The sequence below is a fragment of the Phoenix dactylifera genome, chromosome 2 (assembly GCF_051530095.1).
Source record: "Phoenix dactylifera cultivar Ajwa chromosome 2, Ajwa_hap1_PhDact_Kaust_v1.1, whole genome shotgun sequence".
NCBI classification, from domain to species: domain Eukaryota; kingdom Viridiplantae; phylum Streptophyta; class Magnoliopsida; order Arecales; family Arecaceae; genus Phoenix; species Phoenix dactylifera.
Window position 1 is genome coordinate 39,508,355 of NC_143191.1, and position 24,594 is coordinate 39,532,948.

At 37.7% G+C, this 24,594-nt stretch overlaps 3 protein-coding genes across 7 annotated transcripts; all 3 read left to right on the forward strand.

Annotated features, from left to right (window-relative positions):
- The first annotated feature begins 1,414 nt into the window (after positions 1-1,414).
- Positions 1,415-6,642, forward strand: LOC148714804 (uncharacterized). The gene is made up of 4 exons (XM_089928160.1): positions 1,415-3,837; positions 4,741-5,516; positions 5,697-6,551; positions 6,634-6,642. Exons 1-4 carry the CDS (start codon positions 2,745-2,747, stop codon positions 6,640-6,642), a joined length of 2,733 nt encoding a protein of 910 aa, XP_089784286.1. The 5' UTR covers positions 1,415-2,744.
- A 1,520-nt stretch (positions 6,643-8,162) lies between these two features.
- On the forward strand, positions 8,163-16,986 carry LOC103696726 (serine/threonine-protein phosphatase PP-X isozyme 2). Of its 2 annotated transcripts, XM_008778432.5 has the most exons (8): positions 8,163-8,650; positions 11,749-11,901; positions 14,611-14,673; positions 14,751-14,836; positions 14,916-14,991; positions 15,072-15,340; positions 16,391-16,469; positions 16,544-16,986. In XM_008778432.5, exons 1-8 carry the CDS (start codon positions 8,510-8,512, stop codon positions 16,592-16,594), a joined length of 918 nt encoding a protein of 305 aa, XP_008776654.1. In that variant the 5' UTR covers positions 8,163-8,509; the 3' UTR covers positions 16,595-16,986. The 2 variants fall into 2 exon arrangements, with proteins under 2 accessions (XP_008776654.1, XP_088572484.1); XM_088716358.1 differs by lacking the exon at positions 11,749-11,901 and having other exon boundaries at positions 8,266-8,650.
- Positions 16,987-18,765: 1,779 nt separating this feature from the next.
- IQD33 (IQ-domain 33) lies at positions 18,766-23,639 on the forward strand. Of its 4 annotated transcripts, XM_088716357.2 has the most exons (7): positions 18,766-18,933; positions 19,729-20,016; positions 20,343-20,546; positions 22,276-22,389; positions 22,468-22,842; positions 23,296-23,453; positions 23,571-23,616. In XM_088716357.2, the coding sequence occupies exons 1-6, from the start codon at positions 18,850-18,852 to the stop codon at positions 23,428-23,430; spliced, it is 1,200 nt and encodes a 399-aa protein (XP_088572483.2). In that variant the 5' UTR covers positions 18,766-18,849; the 3' UTR covers positions 23,431-23,453; positions 23,571-23,616. The 4 variants fall into 4 exon arrangements, with proteins under 4 accessions (XP_088572483.2, XP_089785107.1, XP_008776653.4 ...); XM_089928981.1 differs by having other exon boundaries at positions 18,767-18,933; positions 23,296-23,639; XM_008778431.6 differs by having other exon boundaries at positions 18,771-19,227; positions 23,296-23,639.
- The last annotated feature ends 955 nt before the right edge of the window (positions 23,640-24,594 follow it).

A 24,594-nucleotide genomic window follows, 5' to 3' on the forward strand; every position in this document is an offset into this window, starting at 1 on the left:
AGCAGCTCCTACTCCTACTCTTCATCTAGTACGTCAGTTTTTCGGTACGTTCGTGATCCAGTTTCTATGGCTGATCAGTTTGCAAATGTCATCACCAAAGCCCATCCTTCTGGCATCTTTACCACCTTGAGTTTGAGGGAAGATGTTAAAATTATATGATTGATTAGGACCTTGATTGATTTGTGATTGATTCTGCCAAACTTAGTTGGCCTTACTAAATTTCACTTTGATTGATTTGTGATTGATTGTGCCAAACTCAGTCGGTCTTACTAAACTTCGCTAGCATCCTAGTTTATAATCTATATAAAGACTGCTCCAATACATTGTAATAAATAGACAGAAATATAAATTACTTTTCTCTTTCTCCTCTTTCAACAGTATACTTGCATTGCATGCTGCGAAAAGGATTCAAATGATCAACGGTATAGAAGGAGAGGTGCATAGGAAAAGTATCATCTCATCATCAATTCATTAAATAGTTTTTAGCCAATCCATCAACCAATGAATCTTCCAATTCTCTAGTTGATTAAATTGTTGGATCCCGTTTTAATTAAACCCTGATCCCGTTTAATTAAAACCCACATTTGACAAGTGTCCCTTGAATTTCGTAAATCCTGATAATCACAAGGGCATTAAGGTATTTTCACAGTAGTGAAGGGTTACCTTGATGGGGGATGACTCTTCACGGATATAACCACCTGCAGCGTTTGGTCCCTGGAGAGGGCTATAAATAGCCTGTTAGACCCCTTCTCTAAAGCACGCATTAAGGGCTCTCTCTCCAGAAGATCTCTCGCTAATCTTTGTTCAGATCATCGGTGATCGAGGCTGCGCACGCATTCCAAAGTTTAATCCCAATGGATTTAGCAAATCAAGGTATGATTTATAATTTATTAAGTTAATCATTCCATCAATGGTATCAGAGCGGGTGGATAGGATTCCAAAATAAATCATACCCGTTTGGTTCGCTGGACGGAAATACGTAGGACCCCGATGTTATTTACACATATGAAAAAATTTTCTCTGACCGATGTGGGACTAAATACTTCATCTCCTATTCCCCTCCTTTCACCTCGAATCAAGAAAAATGAGGAAGGGAGAGCCGCTGCCATGGCCACCACTGCGGCGGGTCTCGGTCGCGGCCCTCCCCGTCCTAACCGGTGGCCAACAGGGCCACCGTCCAGCCACCGCGTCCCCGGCCGCCGCTACGGCCCGCCCCTCGGCGAGCCAGCAGCGGCTGCAACCCGCCATGGCCATCGCGGGCAAAGAAGAAAAAAAAAAAAATCGGCCGCCATGGCCTGCGGCCCGCCGCTAAGCGGCGCCGGCCGCTGCCAGCGGCGCCGGCCGCTGCCACGGTGCCCGGCCGACGCCCCTGCGGCCCGCGACCGCGGGCAGCGGCCGCACCCTGCGGCCGAACCCCGCGGCCTCCGCGGCCGACCCCGGCCTCCGGCCCCGCCTTGTGGCCGCCCCGCGGCCTGCAGCCGTGCCTACGGCCGGCGGTGGCGGTTGCGCCGCCGTCGTTTAGGAGAGAAGGGGCCACTGGTTTTGGCCCCCTTCTCCTCTTTTCGTTTGGGGAAGATGAATAGTGTTGGGTTTCGGGTTTTCTAAACCCGCAACCCGAATCCGGTTAATTAATTAAAAAAAAAAAAGAGGGAGGTGAAGGGCTTAACAGGTTTCGGGTTATTGGGCTTCGCCCCGCAACCCGAAATCTAAATCCTTTTGGCTTAAATTGGACCTTTTACAGTTAAACCCCTGACAATATGTTATTCTGAAAAAGGGGCTTCTGAAATTCATATATGGTCCCCAGCCGAAAGTTGAATTATCAAAAGGGTCCTAAAATATTTTTATGTGGTCCCTTTGCTAAAGTTTCATTACAGAACAGTACTTTGACAATTATATATTACTCCATGTAATGAATTTATTGCATAATTGATCAATTTATATGCTTTCTTATGATGATACATGATTATTTAAATTATTCATATTTTTCATGATAAAAGGATGATATATGCATGAGACGAGCCAAAGCATCTTATGTAGGAAAAGACATATAAATGATTAAATTTTTGCATATTTGTGGTGACGAGCCAAAGCATCCCATAAATTTTAGAATGCTTTAGTTTAATTTAATCAATAAAGAGTCTTTTTATCATCATCTCATGAAATTGAATAGTTGCATCATATATAATGAACCGGCCCCAAAGGAAAATCATTATACAAAGTTAATGGTGGGATGAAATAATGTTATTAGTATGATATTTATGATGAAATCTTGTTGCCCAAAGGCCTTGAATTCTTCATTAACATTGAACAATATCTAGTAAAATTTTATCCATTGAATAACGGTGTCTAAGAAAAGCTTGTCAAAAAGGCATACGTGCCTAAGAAAGGCTGGTACTTAAGTGAGCCTAGTGCTCCACCACCGATCTGGAGCTGATCTAGCTGTTATTCTTTGGATTTTTTCAACTAGATATATAAAGTTCATTAAATATCATACTTAATGCATTAGTTTTATCGTAAAGGGGTAAATCATGTAAAGTTAATTTTGATTTACTCACTAAATTGCTAATATGGGTTAGTGATTTAGATAAGGTTTTAGCGTAATTATAGCATGCATATTGATAGTAAGCATATGTTTTGCAGCTTTGTTTCCGACAGTTTTTTCACAATCTACATCATGCATCCCAATACTTAATGGTTCAAATTTCTCGGAATGGAAAGAAAGGCTGACATTTACTTTAGGGTGCATGGATATTGATCTGGCACTTCGTGAGGACATGCCACCTGTCCCCACGGAGGAAACTACGCCAGAGGAGAAAAAGTTGTATGAGAGGTGGGAGCGGTCAAACCGCTTAAGTCTTTTACTCATACAAAATCATATCTCCAGAAAGATAAGGGGCTCAATTCCAGATTGCAAAACTGCAAAAGAATTCTTAACAGCAGTAGAAGAGCAATTTGTGAGTTCAAAGAAAGCCCTAGCCAGCACCTTAATATCAAGGTTTGCTTCCTTAAAGTATAATGATAATGGTGGCATACGCGAGCACATTATGGAATTACGTGACATCGCTGCCCAATTAAAATCATTGGAAGTAGACATGTCAAAAACTTTTCTTGTACACTTTGTCCTTAATTCTCTGCCTATGGAGTATGCACCATTTAAGATCTCATACAACACACATACAGAAAAATGGACTATGAATCAACTTCTAGCCATGTGTGTTGATGAGGAGCAGAGAATAAAACAAGAGAGGCAAGAGAGTGTTTATCTCACCTCTCATAAGGGAAAAGGACATAAAGAGGTCGGCGGTACCAGTCATCATATTCCTGTTAAGAAGAAGAAAATGAAAGTGTCAGCCAAAGTGACTGACAAAAGGCAAATAAAGTGCTTCTTCTGTAAGAAACAGGGACATTTGAAAAAGGACTGCATCAAGTACAAGAAATGGCTCGAAAAGAAAGGTACTTTTCTTTCCTTAGTGTGTTATGAATCAAATTTTATTGATGTACCTCATAACACATGGTGGATTGACTCTGGTGCTACTATCCATATATGTAAAACTTTGCAGGGATTGTTGAACAAAAGAATTCCAACGGAAAGTGAGCGAAGCATCATAATGGGAAATAAGATGCGTTCATATGTGGAAGCTGTTGGAACGTTCAAATTGACCTTAAAGACTGGCCATATTTTGTACCTAGAAAATACCTTTTATGTACCTGGATTTTCTAGAAACCTAATATCTATTTCAAAACTTGTTTCTTTTGGATATACCGTTTCATTTGGACGGTCATTTGTAAACCTTTCCTTGAATAATATTATTGTTGGTAATTGCTTATTAGAGGATGGTTTATTTAAATTAGACCTTGATACATCCTTTGAGCTATCCCTTTTATCCCTGCAAAATAAAGATCATTATGGATTAAAACGTAGCCTAATAAATGAAAATTCTTCTATGTTATGGCACCGAAGATTAGGCCATATCTCCATAAAAAGAATCAAGAGATTAGTAAATGATGGAATTTTACCAACTCTTGACTATGGTGATTTTGAAACTTGTTTAGACTGCATCAAGGGAAAGCAGACTAACAAGTTTAAGAAAGGTGCCATTAGAAGTACAAATTTATTGGATCTCATACATACAGATATATGTGGGCCTTTTTCGATCCCATGTTTTACTGGTCATAAATATTTTATCACCTTTATTGATGATTACTCACGCTATGGGTATCTCTACTTGTTGTACGATAAGGCTGAGGCATTAAATGCATTTAAGCTTTTCAAAACAGAGGTAGAGTTACAACTTAATAAAAAGATTAAAGTTGTGAGATCAGATAGAGGTGGTGAATACTACGGTAGGTATACTGAAACTGGACAACATTTAGGTCCATTTGCTCGATTTCTTCAAGAGCAAGGTATAGTTGCACAATACACTATGCCTGGTAGTCCTGATCAAAATGGAGTTGCGGAAAGAAGAAACCGAACATTAATGGAGATGGTAAGAAGTATGATTAGTCACTCAACTCTCCCAATTTCTCTGTGGGGTGATGCCTTAAAAACCGCTGCGTATATTCTAAACAGGGTTCCTACTAAAGCTGTCCCAAAAACACCCTATGAAGTTTGGACAGGTAGGAAACCTAGTTTAAGACATCTACATATTTGGGGGTGTCAAGCTGAGGCAAGGGTGTACAACCCACAAGAGAAAAAGTTGGACTTTAGAACCATTAGTTGTTATTTTATCGGTTATCCAGAAAAGTCCAAGGGATACAGATTTTATTGTCCTAATCATACTTTGAGGATTGTGGAGACAAGAAATGCTAGATTCCTTGAAAATGACCAAATCAGTGGGAGTATAACACCTCAAGAAATTAATTTTGAGGAACAGCAAACTCTGTATGGTATGCAAGATTCAAATAAGCAGCCAATGATTCCTCTACCTATCATTAATAATGGTTTGGAGGAGGATGAGTCTACTTTTAATGTACCACTTGAATCTGTGCCAGTTATCACTGAAAATGTTGCTCCACCTATAGAACCAGTGGATCAAGAAGGAACTTTAAGAAGGTCATCAAGGGTAAGGAGATCTCCAATTCCACCAGATTACATAGTATACCTTCAAGAAAATGATTATGACATTGGAAATATAGATGATCCAATAAATTTCTCACAAGCCATAAATTCAGTAAATTCCTCCAAATGGCTAGATGCTATGAAAGATGAGATAGATTCTATGGCTAAAAACAATGTTTGGAATCTTGTTGAACTACCTCCTGGGGCTACTGCAGTACGCTGCAAATGGGTTTTTAAAACCAAAAGAGACTCCAAAGGCAAGGTAGAGCGACATAAGGCCAGACTTGTTGCCAAAGGATTTACTCAAAAGGAGGGTATTGATTATCATGAAACCTTCTCTCCAGTTTCAAAGAAGGATTCTTTAAGGATAATTATGGCTTTGGTGGCTCATTTTGACTTAGAGCTGCACCAAATGGATGTGAGAACTGCATTTCTTAATGGAGATTTAGAGGAAGAAGTTTACATGAAACAACCTGAAGGTTTTGTTTCAGAAGGTCAGAGTCAAAAAGTTTGCAAGCTAAATAAGTCTATATATGGACTCAAGCAATCATCCCGACAGTGGTATCTTAAGTTCAATAACGTCATTTCTACATTTGGCTTTGTAGAAAACGTTGTTGATAGATGTATTTATCTTAAGATCAGTGGGAGTCGATTTATTTTTCTAGTCCTATATGTAGATGACATTTTGCTTGCTAGCAGTGATTTGGCATTGCTTAGAGAGACTAAGCAATTTCTCTCCAGTAATTTTGATATGAAGGATATGGGTGAAGCCTCATATGTCATCGGCATTGAGGTTCATAGAGATAGATCTAAGGGAAAAGTTTGTCTATCTCAAAAAGCCTACATTAAGAAAATGTTGGAGAGATTTGGTATGGAAAATTCCAAACCAAGCCCAGTGCCTATTACTAAAGGTGAAAAGTTGAGCCAATCACAATCTCCGAGGAATGAAATTGAAAGGGAGCATATGAAAACATTTCCATATGCTTCACTAGTTGGGACTTTAATGTATGCTCAAGTCTGTACCAGACCTGATATAGCATATGTTGTGGGATTACTGGGGAGATTTCAAGCTAATCCAGGAATGGAACATTGGAGAGCTGCAAAGAAAGTATTGAGATATCTTCAAGGAACTCAAGATCATATGCTCACATACAACAAATCCGATCTTTTGGAGATAGTTGGATACTCAGACTCAGACTTTGCGGGATGTCCAGATAGTAGAAAATCAACATCAGGTTATATCTTTCTACTAGCTGGTGGTGCAGTCTCGTGGAAGAGTTCGAAGCAAAAAATGACAGCTGCTTCAACAATGGAGGCTGAGTTATTAGCATGCTATGATGCAGTTACACAGGCTATTTGGTTGAGGAACTTTATCGCAGGCCTACAGATCGTGGACACTATTTCAAGGCCCATAAAGTTATATTGTGATAATTTAGCAGCAGTTTCCTCAATAAAGAATAACAAGATATCCAATGGAAATAAGCACATGGAGGTGAAATATCTTGTTATAAAAAAAAAATGTGATGACCATAAAGTTTCAGTTCAATACATCAATACTGTGCTTATGTTGGCAGATCCTTTGACCAAAGCAATAACCCCGGGATTGCATAAGGAGCATGTCAGTCAAATGGGACTTTTCTGTGCAAATTAATTGATGTATTATTGTGCACATTTTAGATGGTTGTAAATCACATATATTGTATTTTCTGCTTTAATGAATTCATATGGTTTATGCATACTAAGGTAGCAGAAATTGTGACCAAAGAATGAATTTTATGAGAAGTTCATTCATAAGGGTTTTGGTTATGATGGTTTAGTAATATAGTAATCATGGAAGGTTATACGCCGATCAAATAGGTGTTATTTCCGCCATGGTTCGTATTATTATTCTCAAAGTAATCAAACATAAAGTTTGCCCAAATTGATATCAGGATAGAAAGAACACGCGTATACAGATTATAAAATTCAAGTGCTAAGGATATTTCACTTGTCAATATGGTCCAAGTGGGAGAATGTTGGGATCTCGTCAAGTTGTGGCCCACATTGACAAATGACGTCAATATGGTCCAAGTGGGAGAATGTTGGATCCCGTTTTAATTAAACCCTGATCTCGTTTAATTAAAACCCACATTTGACAAGTGTCCCTTGAATTTCGTAAATCCTGATAATCACAAGGGCATTAAGGTATTTTCACAGTAGTGAAGGGTTACCTTGATGGGGGGTGACTCTTCACGGATGTAACCACCTGCAGCGTTTGGTCCCTGGAGAGGGCTATAAATAGCCTGTTAGACCCCTTCTCTAAAGCACGCATTATGGGCTCTCTCTCCAGAAGATCTCTCGCTAATCTTTGTTCAGATCATCGGTAATCGAGGCTGTGCACGCATTCCAAAGTTTAATCCCAATGGATTTAGCAAATCAAGGTATGATTTATAATTTATTAAGTTAATCATTCCATCATAAATATGACCAAGCAAGAGAGTCTGCTTCGTGTTTAGATGTACTGCACAATTTATAATATTTTAACTTGGTGTAACATGGAATTAGATAACTTGGTGTTTAGTAGCCATACAACCAAGAGATCCAATTTATACTTGGATGTAAAGCTCAGAGATCGGTTATATGCTTAGAATTCTGTAAGGCTCTCATTACTTGCATAGTGGTAAAATCAAGCTAAATTAATTTTTATCATTTATAATGGATAAAAGGATTTTTAATTTACAATTTAAGAGGTAAAGAACGGTTCTAAACCACCCGGTCATCTTTTAAACACTTTTTCTATGACTTTTTTTTTGGATCTTTTCGAGTTCAAGAAAATCAAATATAAAAATTTAGTTTCATAATTTATTGAATTTTATTTTTTTCAACTTCTTGGCGAATAAATGAAGTGCAAGGGACTTTCGAGTAGGTATGTATTCAGAAAAGCTAATGGGGCTATAGACTAGGCGGTTTCTTATTTGGCCTGTCACTTCGGAGTATTCTGTGGGCTGGAGAGAGGAAAAGTTGACCAAAGCACTTTGACTCTATGAGACTTATTATTTTCTAATGAGAGAGAGAGAGAGACACTTTTTCTTATTATTTCCACTAACTTGCAAAATTTGGGTCCAGGAGGAAAAGGTAGGATTTTGAAATCCAACTTCTCAGGGTCCAACCTCCCAGCCGCCTCAAACCCAGACTTCCCCAGGCCCATCTTCCGTTCTCAAGCCGGCAGGCCTATCAGCAAGCGGAAAGGAGAGAGGCCGGAGGTAACGTCACCGCACTACCGCGCCAGCGAAAGAGTGCGGTGAGGACACCGGAGTAAGCTGGATCCCATCACCGTCGGCTGCAGAGATGCTATAAATAATCTCCCGTCACCGGCTCACCCGGAGCCGCAGCGGCATCTCCTCGGAGCCTCTGAGCGAGGCCGCCGAGAGAGCGAGAGCGGGCGAGGGCGAGAGAGCGAGAGAGAGAGCCATGTCGGACTTGGATCGGCAAATAGAACAGCTGAAGCGATGCGAGCCGCTCAAAGAGTCGGAGGTGAAGGCGCTATGCCTAAAGGCCATGGAGATCCTTGTCGAGGAGAGCAACGTCCAGAGGGTCGACGCCCCCGTCACCGTAAGAGTCTCTCCCTCCTTCCCCCACCTCTTTTCCCCTTTCTTGCAGGGGATCCCTCTTATTTTCATACTGTTTTACGTCATTTAGAATTGCTCTCTGATGCATGCTGCCCTTTTCTGATATAGTGTTGGTTTGAATCTCTTTAGACTGATCGAACGTGCCTCTAGGTTTTGCTTTTCGAGCGGTTTTTCCCATTAAATATGGCATCTTTAGGGTTTCTTTTACTTTTTTTTTTAAATGGGACTTTTTATGGAACGCGCTTTTCATAGAGTACACAGGTTTTACAAATTAAGCCTGAGATTGTGGATTGCGTTTCTTGAATTCAATGGTATGTTATGGGAGTGGTGTGTGACTGCATTTATTATACACCCCTTATTGTTTGTCTCATTTCAGTTGATGTTTTGCTGAAAATATTTCATGGTTGTAGTTGTAACAACCGAGGACCTACCCAAGAAAAAGACTAATCTGAAGTTATTATTTGGATATCTTGACCCTAGAAAGTACCCAAAGTCATCCCATAATTTAAACACAATAGACCATGATTAACCCCAATATAATCTATGTTGCCGTATCTCCTAGTCTACGTGGACCATAAACCTACTCATCTCTGATATTATTTATAACAATCCCAAAAAGACTAGCTGGAAGGTATTATTTAGGTTTTTTGGATCTGCATAAATATCCAAGATTTTTTCGGTGCACAACGGATGTGGAACTAACTACACACCTGCATGGGCTCTCATAGTCATAGAGTGTTTATATTTATTAGCTGTATAGCTTGTTGCTCAGATCTGACATAAAGTTAGGTTTGGTCAGGAAGCATGTCTTCATCACCATCTTTAAACGACTTCATTTTTTTTTCATCAAGATTTTATTTTATTTTTCCATCAAGATTTTATTTAATTTTATTTTTCCTTTATAGACATTACGTTAATCCCAGAAATCATACTGAAGTTTTCCCCATTCACCATCCTTTTTAACTCAAAACCTGAAGCTACCCTTTGTTCATGTTATATCACATGCTTAGGATAAGATGCCTTGAACCCCCCCTGTCTAGTTTATCAATCTATATGTGTTCCTAATCATGTTAAATCTTACTCCTTAATGTCCATACTCAAGGAAAAAAAAAGTTGAAATCATAAGCTTGAATTTTGTATGGTAAAAGAGATGAGCGGAGTGAACAATAAAATTGGCCCAATGGAAGAGCCATTAAGGACATCTGATGCAAACCGAAAAAAAAATATAATAATGTCTATCTTAAAGTCCAGCGAATTTGCTGTATCTTCTCAAAATATGACGGGTTTAATATTTTGAGACTTCTTCCTAAAATTTAGGTAGGAGGTGGTTTTAAGATTCTACTTGTCACTCCTGACTTAGAGAATTGTAATTACTTGCAATCATTCACTGGTGCACAACATTAGAGGTAAGCAAACAGCAGCCTTGGATAGCTGGTGATGTAAAAAGTGTCATCTTAATCATAACATTGAAGTGAGATATAGTTTTGTCATGGATCCTATGGACAAGAACTTGCCCTCAATATTCACAATCCTCTCTAGAGGATTATTATCTTCTCTAGTTAATGTCTTGTTCAAAATTACTTTTCAAACGCATGCATGTAATTTGTATCATCCATAGTGGTTCCATATTTTCTTGTACTAGGTGAGTTGGTTTACCCTCTTTAGAAACAAGCTATAAATTTATCTAACAAAGTAATTACCATGTGTATGGAACACAAACTCTATTTTTTTTTTTTTTTTAACTTAACTGATTTTCTCCCTTATCTCTTAAAGAGAAAGCCTGAACACTCTCTCTTCGAATTCATCATCGTACATAAGAACAAAAGAACTTATAATACTTGTTTAACCTATTTCACGCACTATTCCTAGAGGATTGTGGTCAACCGTCAACGCAAAGACAATTAAATAACACTCGCATTCCTTAGATACATCCTTTCAAACTTTAATGTTGTTCTCTCGCCTACTTTAAAATGGACCTCTAGCTATATTTACAGGTGAAATGTGGACCGGCCAAGGAAGAATCTAATATTAGTAGTTTCAACACATGTAAGAAATTTTACTTAGACACAGTGTTAGTGGGACATAATAAAACTATTTGGTGGAAGGGTACAGTTTTCTTCTTTTGATTCATATTTCTGTGGATGTGCTTAAGTAAGAAGTGGAGAATATGTCCTCCTTTGAGGGTAAATGTATACCAAGAGTATCTCAAAGAGTCATAATGTAGTGGCAAAGAGCCATGAAGTGCATTCTAGTTATGAGATAAATATCTCTTGGAAATTATTGCAGCAAAAAGGAGTACATTAAATTATGTGGTTGATTATCCAATTGCTTTTCTCTTTTCCTATTCTTCTTTTCCTTTTTCTTTGTTCCTTCTTCATCATTTTCATCTTCTGATTCTTCTCTGTACAATTCTTTTCTTGCCATTGTTATCATCTTTATCATTATAATAGTTTCTTCTTCTTCTTCTTGTCTCGATTTTCCCTCTCATGCCTTCTTCTGAGAGGGGCAATTGCTTTCCCTATTTTCTGGTTATCCAAGACTAACAGATGTTATTGTCCACTTTCTTCTCATCTCATCTTGTTGATGCTGATCAACTATAAAAAAAGGACTTATTGGAGCCTTAAAGTGCCCTTTTCTTTATTTGTTGGATGTGGCTTCCTGAGCCTTCTTTGATTTCCTTTTGTAAGTGGCATGTCTTTTTCAACATTAATTCAACAAGCTTCTATATCTATGTTGGAAGTTGGTTTCTGAGTACTTTGTGCATGCTCAAGTGTTTGAAGAAGCTACTGAGATTGGTGGAGAATGTTTGAGGTTCAAGAGCCACCCTCAGAAATGTTGGCCAATCATTACATGCGAGTATTTACATTTTCAATCACCAATTCCTCATGTTATTTGGGAGCTTGTACATAGGTCCTTTTAGAGTTCCTTGGGAAATCTATTCATTACATACCTAAGGATCATGTCTTGATGTGTCAATTAGTTCATATGTGTGTGTGTGTGTGTGTGTTTTTGATAAACTCTAAAATGAGATGGGGTTCATATATCCTCACTGTTTAATAGTTTTTTCCATATTATTTCCAGATATGTGGAGACATTCATGGACAGTTTTATGATATGAAAGAATTATTCAAAGTTGGGGGCGACTGTCCAAAGACTAATTACTTGTTTCTAGGGGATTTTGTTGACCGAGGGTTTTATTCTGTCGAAACATTTCTGCTTTTGCTAGCGTTGAAGGTAATGATATCAGGAAGCACTTCTTTTTTTCTTCTTTTCAGAAAATTGAGATTATATCCCTTTACATGTCTAGCTTCTTTGTTTGTGTTGAGGTTAGTACCATGCTATTGATTGCTCTTGTTTTTAAAACTCGTCCTAATTATTGGCTCATGTCACTGCAACTTCCAGGCAGTAGCTTCATGGAGGCTGGCAGTTTGTAATGCATATTATGCTTGTGGTATTTATTAAATTAAAGGCCTTTGTGCTCTCATCCTTTTGATGAGTCAATCTTATAGATTTAATCTCATACTTTTGGGTGAGTATTACTACAAACAATTGATCCAGTATTATAGAAGGGTTCACATTGCAAAAAATTTCTCTGATTTTTGGAAGCACAAAGAAGACTGCAAATGCCAAATTACAATTTGAAGAGGGCTTCTTCCTACATAATTTCATTGTGACAGAAGAGTGATAAACTGGACAACCAGGGGCATCCTGCCTATCTTCTTTAAAAACTTAGACTCTAAACATCAGGCAAGGGCTTAATGGGATTTATCTGAGGCTAATAGAATTATTGTACTAAAGCCAACAAAGATAGGGTGGTCTTACCAACGAACAATTGCACTCTAAACATTGCATAGGCTTTTCTTTTAAAGTTTTACATGGAGTTAACCTAAAAATATCATCTGTTGAGAAATTTAATTATAGAAAAGTGAAAAATCCAGAATCTAGACCTGACTATCTTGAAGGACACGGAACAAAACATCCCTAATACTGTAACAGAAAAATATTTGTGTTCTATCATGAGAAAATTAAGCAAGGCTCATAGAAGTTTGAAAATTTAGAAGCACCTGATTCTTCTATTTCCAAATGAAAAATTACATGATTCTGCTATTTCCATATGAAAAAACTATGTGCTCTATAATGAGAAAAAATAAGCAAGGTTCATAGAAGTCAAAAAATTAAGAAGCACCTGATTCTGATATTTCCATATGAAAAATTACATGAAAAATCTACACTCTCAACAAGGAATCTCTGCCTGTTGGCCTGAAAGTTCACCTCCAGAGTTATCATACGGAGTTGCACCAGAGCTTCCTTGGTGAAATTGATTTTAACCTATCTTAGAGACTTAGTTTTACTAATCCTATTTATATTTAATCAGTAGTTGCTGTTTGCTAAGGTGCAAAACACAGGCCAAAAGTGGAAATAACTGAAACTAGGTAACATCTTATTTTTACTTATTTCTGGCATGCGATATGTGTTAGACATATACATAGATGTACAATATGCATACTTCCACACTTCTGAAATTATAGAAATGCAACTTGGCAAATCCCTGTCTCTTAAGTAATTCATATTAGGACTGAAGGGTCATCTATTTCAGTACTTGGGTGCTGGTTGGCCCCCAATAAATTTCAGGATAGAGATGGAAGTCCAAGTTGTGTTTTGTCATTGCATCACTTACTATATTCAAGTTCAAATAAGAATTCATTTTTCTGATTTTAAACAAAAGAAGAAGGTTTCTGAAAAAAAAAATTATAAACCAATCTAAGATATCCTTCTAGCACAACCTTTTACTAATTATGATCTTTCTTGCTAATAATTATCATATTTGAAACAATTTATTAATTTTGGAAACATTGTCCAAAACATGCATGGAATGAATTGCCTTATCGCATTAGCTAGGAGACTGGTTTCCTGGGCTATTATGTTTTAGTTAGAAAAAGTGGCAAACCCAATATAAATTACGTGCTCTTGACTAATGTAGTGAGGTAGAGCTAGTTCCTGATGAGTAATTAATCTGCATTAAATACATATTTCTAGGTAAGTGCTTCTAATATTCAAGAGCCAACCTTTGAGTTCTTTAGGACTTACATAATGCAACTTTCTATTGAACCTTTTTTTAGTCTTTTTAATGAATTTTAACAAATAGTTGTCACTCACCGCATTTATATGGTTTGTCTTTATATGATTCTCTTTTTAGTTGATGGTGTACACTTTCTTCACATCTGTTAACCTCCATGGTAACTGTTTGTTATCTGTCTGTTGATCCACCATCAGCTTTTTTATTTCCACCAAATTGCCTATGGATTTATCATATGCTCACCACCAGCAGTAAATTTTTTGGACTCTCAAAAACAAAGTAGAAAAGTTTTTCTTTCTCCCTCTTCCAACATTCACAAATTAGAAAGATTGAACAAGATATGCATTGTTGAGGTACCAACAAATCGAAGTAAAGGTACTTGTATCATGATTCTGAAGAATCCAGCCAATTCAAGACTATCTTGTGTGATATTGATTGTTTTCACATTGCATCATCATTTTCTCAAGCTATTTGATGTCATAAACATCCAATGGTAGAAGATAATGTATAAAACCAGTCAACAGAGGAACAAAAAGCCAGCGGATGAGCACCAAAAGCTCATTATGTTGTTCCCCTCAAGTTGATCCATGGAATTTTCAAGAATTTATGTTAATTACTTCCAGAGTTTGTTGCTTCCATCTCATGCTTTTAATTTGCAAGGATGACTGACCGATTGTTGAAGTGACTTACTAGTTTGAACCCAATTAGTATTATGATTGCCATTGCATAAACTTTATGCTAGCATACATACAGCAAAAGGGTAGTCCTCTATTGTAATCTATTATCTGCTTGTGGCTATAGTGTAATTTTCCAGGATTCTATTAGCTTTTGAATCAGCTCCAGCCAATTTTCCCGAATCTGTGCAGGTTAGGTATCCAGACCGTATAACTCTCATCCGAGGAAATCATGAGAGCCGGCAGATCACACAGGTTGTTATCTTATAGTTGTGTTATAACATATCCTAAATTTTCCTGTCAAAAAGAACACTAATGTTCCTTCTAATCAGGTTTATGGATTCTATGATGAGTGTCTCCGCAAATATGGGTCAGTAAATGTATGGAGATATTGCACAGAAATATTTGACTTCTTAAGGTAACCTCCTCCAGATTTTATTTTTAGTGTTTCTGGACAATGTTAATTGTTATAACATGTCCTTGATTCCTTTGTCCAGTCTATCAGCACTCATTGAGAACAAAATTTTTAGTGTCCATGGGGGGCTATCTCCTGCCATTTCGACATTAGATCAGGTCAGCTATATATTTTCCAACTGTTTTTATTATTTACTGAAGCTCTCAATCATCAACAGAGATAATATTCTGTTCGACAGATTAGAACAATAGACCGGAAGCAGGAAGTGCCTCATGATGGGGCTATGTGTGATCTTCTGTGGTCAGATCCAGAAGATGTTGTTGATGGTTGGGGTTTGAGTCCTCGGGGTGCTGGCTTCCTGTTTGGTGGAAATGTGGTTACATCCTTTAACCACACAAACAATATTGATTACATATGTCGGGCACATCAACTAGTGATGGAAGGATATAAATGGATGTTTAATAAGCAGATTGTAACAGTCTGGTCTGCTCCAAATTACTGTTACAGGTACTTGTTAAATGTTTATCTTCAAAAATTGATTAAACTGTTTATCCTTGCCACATGAAAATAGATTACAGGAATAACTGTCCATCGGCAAAATTTGAAACATTATTTTATCTTTAACAAATAGAAAATGTTAACTGATGAATCCTTGGTCCTTTTCTTTAGTATATAGTAGCCTTTTCTTGATCTCGTAAGTCATGTTGCTGCAAGGGTTATCTTGGATCCACTGTTTTTAAAAGCCAAATGGACCAACCAGTTAAATTAGGCATGATGGAAAGCTGTCATTCTTGGTCTTGATATGATGTTGCATCCTGAGATTTATTAGCGAACCTTCGACTCCCCTGCATGAATATTACTGGTTAAAGTTCAGCTTTTGTCTTATATCCATCAGTCAGCATGGGAATGGATTGCTTTATTGTGATGCATTCCAGCAAATTTGAATGGAAACAAAATTCTAGAATTGGCTGTTAATCTTGCTTGTCCAAATCACATTCTGACCATATTTTGTTTATACTTGGATTTTATTAAAAAAATAACAGGTCTCCTGAACTACATCTTAACCTTTTATACCGATATTTCAATCCTAATTCCCATATGTTAATCCTGAAGTTCATAGCTGGGTTTAGTAAAGAAACTCTGCTAACCTATCCTTGTTATATCCGGTATCACAAAATTTTCATTTAATGTAGCTAATGATTTACCAATAAATTGGCAGTTGAACTGGAGAAAATCAGATATGGCCCATCACTTGTTCAACCTCATGTTGAGTCAGAGAGGTGCTCCCTTAATGAAATTATGCCTCTGTTAACCAAATGTATGAACCATTCAAAGTTCAAAGCAGCACAGAATTTAAAAGATCTTGCTTAAAAAATTGTCTGTCTCATTCAACAAGTACTTTAGCTTGTATTGTTGTTCAAAATACACCACCTTTAGCATCATGGTAGGCGTGGAGTGGACTGTGAAGAACGGGAGACTATTGGTGATAGGTATGTCTATATGCTCACAGTTTAATTCTCCCTGAACCATGCCTTTTCCTTTATGAACGTTTTTCAGATGTGGTAATGTGGCGGCCATCCTTGAGCTGGATGAGAACCTGGACAGCCAGTTTCGTGTGTTTGACGCCGCACCACATGTTTGTGTCCCTGACTTTCTTCATCAATATTTATACTCAATTGATCATTGCTAAAATGCACATTTTTCATGCAGGAAGCAAGAGGAGTTCCTTCTAAGAAACCAGCCCCTGATTACTTCCTCTGATATTGAGCTTATGTCCTCACCACCCTGTTTCAGTTGGTGGTACACAAGTTTGTCAGATTCTAATTGCTGCAGTGAGCTCTTACAAACTGTACTGTTGCATGGAAGACTTAAGAGTCCAACTATCCATAGTTGAGAGGTGCTCTCGGAATGTAAATTGTTTTGAACTGGTTGGTTTTCCAGTGTGTTTTGCCTTGTGTACGAATATGAATCCTGTTTGGTTAGAAGAATATACACTAATGGCTCCTGGTTTTCCATCCTTTTCTACATTGTGGTGGAAAGGCGGCAAGTATATTGGAGGTAGCCATTCTGAATTTCAACAATCTAAATGTTGTAGAGGTGTTTTTATTTGTGTTGCATCACTTAACATATCCAAAAGAGATTAGAGATCCAAAGTTTGATCTTGCTGGGGTGATTTTATACTTGTTTTAGTTAAAACTTAGTTGATTTACACCCCACTGATTTCAGATTCATTCCACAATAGATGCGAACAGGATACTCTAGGATATCATCCATGTGAGTACAGTACTGTAGTTGCCACAATACAGGTTCAACTTTTTTTGCTGTTCTTAACAATCACAGCTGAAACAAGTGCCTTTCACAAATGTTCTGGGCTGCAATTTCTGCTCTTGCAGTGCAAGAGTTGATGCCATTTATTTCTTAGATGCGATCATTGAACAACTTGCCATCTCTTTGGTTTCAGGCATTTACTAGTTATAATGATGAACATTTAAGAACTCAGTTGAGCAATGAGATCGTTCAGCTGTGAAAAATGCACTGGGGTTTGTCCGCTGGAAAGTTTGGTTTCCATAAGTCCAGTTTCTGTTGTTTCATAGCTTACCTGCAGATTTCTTGTATGAGGTTAAAGCTGGGAAAGCCTACGAACTCAAGAAGTTCCAAAGCTTTTCCGGGTTTGCTTCTGTTGTGAAGTTTTCATTTTGGTCCGCATGAAGTGAAAAGTGGGGGAAAAGGATGATCTTGAATATGAACTCGAGAAACTCCAAAGCTTTTTCATGCTATTTCTTAAGCAATTATGTGTTGGAGTTTCAATCTGTTGAGTTATTCATTTGGATTTGCATGAAGTGAAAAGGGGGAAAAAGGATGAGCTTGAAATCTGATAGGGCAGCACTTACAAGCTTATACTGTCCAATCTCAAGCATCAGACACTCACGTGCTTGCTAAATAAATATTACAAGTCTGATTTACATGTATCTATGGTATCAAAAAGCAGATCTTGCAGTGTAGAACCATATTAAACTAGGAGAAAAGAACTGTTTTGAAAGGTTCTAATATGACTGTATGATTTTTCTTTTAGTCTTATCAAAAGCAGATCTTGCAGGGTAGAACTATAGTAAACTAGGGGAAAAGAACTGATTTGAAAGGTTATATTGTGACTGTATGATTTTTTTTTTAAAAAGGCTAGGAGGGGCTATTCTCATTCGGTGGTCTTTACTGACCCGGTCCAGGCTAGAGCTCAGGTCCTGGACAAACCAAGTCACCGCTCGCCGAACCGAAACTCAGTAGAGTCTGGGAGGGCCGACACCCTTTGATAGTACCATTCAAACAAACGTTTGATGGTACTGCTGTGGAGAATCTGATTTTCCCTTTTTTTTTTCCAGCCTGTGGCCTCACTGAACAAAGACTTCTGCCAGCGATCTCAACACAATCCATGCTGCCCGGAAACAACTGTTCCAGATCCCTGCAAGCCCTAAACACAATAAATTCTCTCAGCCACTCTTGTGGTGGATGACCTCAAGTTATTCCATCCTTCTCTTTGTTAATTTTTTGACCTGCTCGCACTTACCTTTACTAATTCGCTACTAACACATCAACCATCTTGCAGAGATTGTAAAAATTATGGAATGCGGTACCGATTCGAACCGAACGGTACAGGACATACCGTACCATACTGATTTGGTACCGACACTCGGTATTGGTGATATACTGATACTCGGTATGCCAAAACATCTCTAGAATTTGAATGGATGGAAGAAAAATTTAATCTTGAAAAATAGGTTGCGTGGAAAACAATTCGTGTTTAAAAAGGAGGGGTGATGTTGAGGAGAAAAGGAATATGCCTATACCCAATAGCAAGCAAGACCTGGCAGGTGGAGTTTAGCTGGCCATGTGCAAGAGCTTTCAGCGTACATGGAGAGGGCCCCCTCCTTTTCCTACCCCTGTTCTTTCTCTTTTCACGTCGTGGGGCTCAACAATGGCCGAGTCCAGCTCTAAAGCTCCGCCACCTACCAAACTAACACATGGCATTTCCCTCGCGCCCCTCCACCTCCAATGAGCGCACATGGACGCACATACTGCTCGACAATGTGTCCTCTTCCAATCAAGTGAAGTGCCTCCGCGCAAAGTTCTTTGGTGTTTGGTGTAGGCGGTTGTGGTTATTTAAGGGGGGAGCTGTCTCAGAGTTTAAGCATACTACTGTAGATTGAGCGCAAAGTTAGGCGTTCCTCCACGTTTTCGAGCTTAATTTCTTCTCCTCTGGTATAAGATGTTTAAGGGAGGCTAAGTAGAGTTGGAGGGGACTCGTATGAGAATTCTCTTCGGGTATGGGTCTGTCTGGGGGTCTGGTGAGGAGAGTCTTCTTGAAGACTCGATCTTCTTCGAGCATACGCAATAGCAATGTAGTTTTTCTGATCCAAAGTGTTGGATATATTGCATTTATTGGGCTGATTCTCCTTGGAATTTTTATTTTCCTTTATTTGATGTTCACTAAAGTAGTTGTGTAAGTTATAGCTGGATCTTTCCCACTTTTGGTGTTGTTTAAGCCTTTATTCTCCAGTCAGGATTTTTGTTTTTTTTTTTTTTAACTTATCCTTGTAATATTCTGCATCTTCAATTTTTGGGCTACTCGGTGGCAAGCCTACTACATTTTTGTAGATCCCTCCTTCTTTCTATGAGTATTATATTATATCTTCTCTGTGAAATATTTTGTCTGCAACTGCAATTTTTCCTTCTTTTTTTTTTTGAATTGTCAGCATAATTTTGATTTAGTTTTTAATTTAAAATGGCTCATTATACCCTTGAAATCTTGGGGTGACAGACTTTAATTCATGATTCTTTAATTCTTTGGTTAATTGACTATAGATAGATGGATGCTAGCTAAAGTACTCTGATTTCAGCAGGAGAGGAATTTTGGAGTAGATAAGACTCGGTGGTGTTCGGTCAGACACTACCTTTGTGGAGATGAATTCAATTCATCTCCAGCAGAGGATGATTTATCCTCTGTTGAGGGTTCTGAAGCAACCGCGACGCAGCATTTGATAGAAACTTCAAGAGATGAAGAGAGTCCTCCAGGATTCCAATTAGAAGAGCATGAAGAAGCAAGTACGAAAGAAGGGAACTCACCTGCAACGTTGTTGAGTCCAGAAGATGCAGCTGTCTTCATCCAATCAGCTTTCAGAGGCTTCATGGTTTTTTACTTCAAACTTTCTCCACATTTCTTTTTAGACTTCTGATGATGATGCTGCCAGAGTAATTCTAAGGGGCTAGATAGAGATACATTTCATTGGTTCTCCAATGCAAGTCCATCGATTTTGACCATCCTTTTGAATGGGCTGCTTCAATGGAAGTCCCTGTTAAAAAATGCCTTTATGGTTAGTTTTGTGAAGGGAAATTGTTGCTGAAATGGTCTATAGCTTTAGAATAGCATGTAGTATTGTGAATTAGTATATCCTTCCCCTTCTCAATTCCATGAAGTTAATGATAGCTTACGGCCACTTCAGTTACCTGATTTCAGGCAAGGCAGTTATATGAAGAAATCAGAAAATCATGTGAAGGAGATCATATTGAAGGATCCGAGAATCCAAGTGGGGCATGGGCGGCTGCATCCACTGAAGCCCAAGTAGGAGATTCTGTTAAAAATCTTAGTCTTCAAGAGAAGAGTGTCATAATTCCGCACAAGGTGCAGCACAAAGCTCAGACACAGGTATACAGGGTGAAGGTAATGACCCTTTTCCTGGATATGATGAACTGGTTTTTCCATCTAAAAGCCACTTTTAGTTCCATAGTTTTTTCTTCCATAAAACAAATGGGTTTACACTACCATAATAGCTTCGTGCTGCAACTTGATAATATATGATACTTTGAACTTAGAATCTAGTTCTTGGAGTCACATGATTGATCTACACAGCAGTGCCTATAACAGAAACATATATTACAGTTTGTCATGGGTCAGCATGCCATCTGACTACCCTCTGCACTTCCCCTGCTTGTGTTTTTGCATCTGTGAATATTTAGTGTGCGACCACATGAGAGCATATTCTTGATGTTCCTGTAAATTGTCACCCTTCAGTCATATCTTCTTGTTGGTGGCAAGCAGCAGAGGTGCTTTTTATCCTAGGAAATTGTTTATGTATTATGAGGGTTTTCCATATGTAAATCTTTCAGTCACAGAAGAAAAGACATTGTGTCGCAAGTTACTAGGGGTTTGAGCAAGGATTCAGATGACAGCCCATGAGAATGTCTAAATTGTTTAAACTAATCTGATGATGACTAGAGCACATGATGATTTATGTTTCTCTTAAACTCGGCAAGATTTATTGGTTTGTGATTAGTCATATTTGCATAGAATTACTGTGGCAGTTTATTCTAAGATTTTTTTTTTGAAATGAGAAACAGAATTTCAAGGTTTACTGGCCAGAATTTTTTTTACTTGATATTGACTTAAACACATAAAGAAGATTTTGTTGGTTCATATCAAAGAGCTCTCAGGCCACCGACTGATGCATCTTTGTCAGCATTAACTCTTTCTTTCTTTACCCCTGTATTAACCTCATTTAATGGTAAAGCTTCAGATATATCTCTGTGGGGGATAGTATGGCCGAGAGAACTATCTTGGAACACATATAAACCGGAAAACAAATGTCATGCATGATGTAATTCAACTTCTTCACTTGCCAGAACATTTGAGAAGATACTACTACTGTTTGCTGCTTAGCATTTCTTGTAGCAAATAGTGTACTTTGGACTGTGATACCCAGTCTAAGAAAATTATTGTTCAAGCTATTTTTTTTTTTAATATTCATGTGCTGTTTGTAGGTTTCTTAATATATTTGATGTTTTCATTGACAATGGTGGCTCAGATAGGGAAGTTAATTTCAGATCTCACATGTTTGAAATGCAGGGATCACATTCAGATAATAGCAAGAAAAAAAAAAAGGTGCACCTAGTTAGCTATAAGATAATATTTAACATTTATAGTAACAAAAGATCTACTATTGGTGGTGTTCTAGAATGAGTTTATTAATTGTATCTGTGTAAACAAGAAGGCATATCAATTTGGAATCACCTTCACTCATCTGGATTTATTTCACGGTTTTTAATTAATCTTTTACAACAAAATCTCAGACTGATTCGAATCTTCCTTAGTCAAGTACCAAACTCTTAAGCAGTGTCACTTGGCAAGTTGAGAATATAATTGAATACTAAAAAAGAAAAAAGGAAGTATAAATCCTACATTTAAATTCGATTAAGCTCAATACTTGTTGAAACATGGGATCTGCATTGTTGATTTTATTCTCTTACCTATTTGATCTACCAGCTTTTCTTGACCCACACTTTGTTTAACCATTCAACTAAAACACTGATTCTGTTCTTCAGTATTTCAAATCAATACAGAAAACAAACTCTAGATCAAGCATTAGCATGCAAATGTAATATTTCAATTGCAGGAAAAGTGGGATAATAGCACTGTCAGTAGCAATGTATTGAAATTAAAAATCCAAAACAGACTTGAAGCAACAACAAGACGTGAGAGAGCTCTAGCCTATGCCTTCTCTCAGCAGGTACACAAGGATAATATGATCAATAGCTAGAGTCAAATTAATCCTGAAGTAACTTTGAGTGAATTGATCCATAAACAGCTGAGAACTTGCTCTGCCAAAAAGAAATCAACCCAGTCTGATTCAAAGGAGCCCAACATGGGATGGAGCTGGCTCGAGAGATGGATGGCCACCCGCATGCCAGAAAATTCCTTGGCAGAGGACTGTTTGAACAAGCACTTTGATTCCATTTCCACTTACCAGAGATCAGCAATGATCAAGAAGAGATTGGACGTAGCCATTGAGGAAAAGGAAAGTTGTGGTTCTAATGATGTATCTGTGAACTTTGATAGTTCTACCACACCTCAGACACCTAGAGATGGCTACAGACCAGTTAAAAGCAGGAAGAAGGCCACAAGAAGTATGTTGCGAAGAAGAACAGTGCCGGATTATAATTATATGACACGGTCAAGCAAGGTGAGTAATTGTTTGCATGGTGAAAACAATCTCAAAACCATTGAAAAATTCTCAAGAAGTCATTTATTAAGTTTTTAGTCGCATTTCCAACGAAGTAGATTATTCAGATTCAATGTTATTCGCTTATTTGCTGTTGTTATTTGTGGTACTTTTGATTATCATTGTGGTTGTCCTCCATGTTTACTTTTGCATCAAACCCTACAGAAATTTCAATAACGTTTACATTCTAATTTTTCTTTCTATATTTATTTGTCCAATATTTTCTAAATTTGCTGTTAATACTTCAGATTGTCGCTGAATTTTAGTGTTTCCATCTAGACATCTTATTCCAGAATGCCAAACTTGGGCCTAGAATGCTTTTGGAAGTTTCAATGTTATCAAGAGACAAAGTCATTAAATTACAGCATAATTAATGAGAGCTGTGTGGATTTGATTGCTTAATACTACTGCCAGGTAAGCGAGAGGGACTCTTTGAAAGAAGTTGAGAAGGAGAAGAGATGCAAGCAAGTGCAACCAAAGAACAAAGTGGAGCTACATGCAGAAGCTTCTCAAGTTCCCTCAGACTACTGGATGAACAGTTGTATATAATTTTCTGGGGAGGTGAATTTAAGGTAGTGGTTTATTTCTGTTCCGTTCTTTGATGGTTTCAATGACTCATTGCTAGCATAGTAGTATTCCATGGAATCTATCTGAAGCTACTAGGCTTATATCAGCTTTTGTGTACCTAGTTTATTCACCTACAACGAAAGCAAGCACTTCAGGGAATTGTCCAAAGATGCTGTACTAAGTTTTGGTTTGAAGTCTTCTGGTTACGGATCTAGGAAAGAATAGCACGAGCTATTCTTCAATAATTGTTCTTGTAAAAAATTTGTGTTTGATGTTTGTTCTTGTGATCTTGAGCATCGGACGGCCCTCCTACCTAAAATCACACTATTCATTATGGGAGGCCTCCTTTCCCTTCCAATTACTCGATCAGATGGAATAACATTATTTTATTATAAATTTTTAATATTTAAATAATAATATTATTAATAATTACATATACTATTAAATTACTAAATATTATTAATTATGGTTGAATGATATTATTATGACTAATTAATATTATTCATCATAATTAGCCATTTTTTTCTCAAATGATAGACAAGCAGTTTTGGGGGGGATAAAAAAAATCCGTTGTATCTCCTCAACTTCTTCTTCCAACCAAACAACAACAACAGAATAATCCTCAAACTTATCCATGTAACAAAATACAGAAAACTCTTATTCCACAGTCTTTATTCCTTCAAACTTATCCAAATAACTTTTCTTTATTCCATCAACATTTATTCCCTAACCAGATGCTACACAAAAGATTAACTAATTAAATCTTTCATAATTTAGTTTATTTTTGCTCGGTGCAACTTCAACCATCATCCTAATGATGCAAATTCCAAGAACTTGCTCAAAGGTCTCATAATATCCTTTAAAAGAGATAAAAGAAACACCTGCTGCAATATTCCACCCCTTTAAGATATTAGCTCATGAAACGCTTCATAATTTACTTAATCTTTACTCGAAAAAATCTGCAGCATCTAGCACCTCCGACTTAAAACTTCTAAGAATATAATTTCTAACCCACCCATTTTAACCTCTCTGAATTCCTACCAATCCTAAACCAACTTCCATTTTGTGTGGAAAAGTGACAGGGATATGGTGGCCAAGCATCCAGAGAAGCCTAGGTTCAAGCCAATCAGATACATGACACCCACA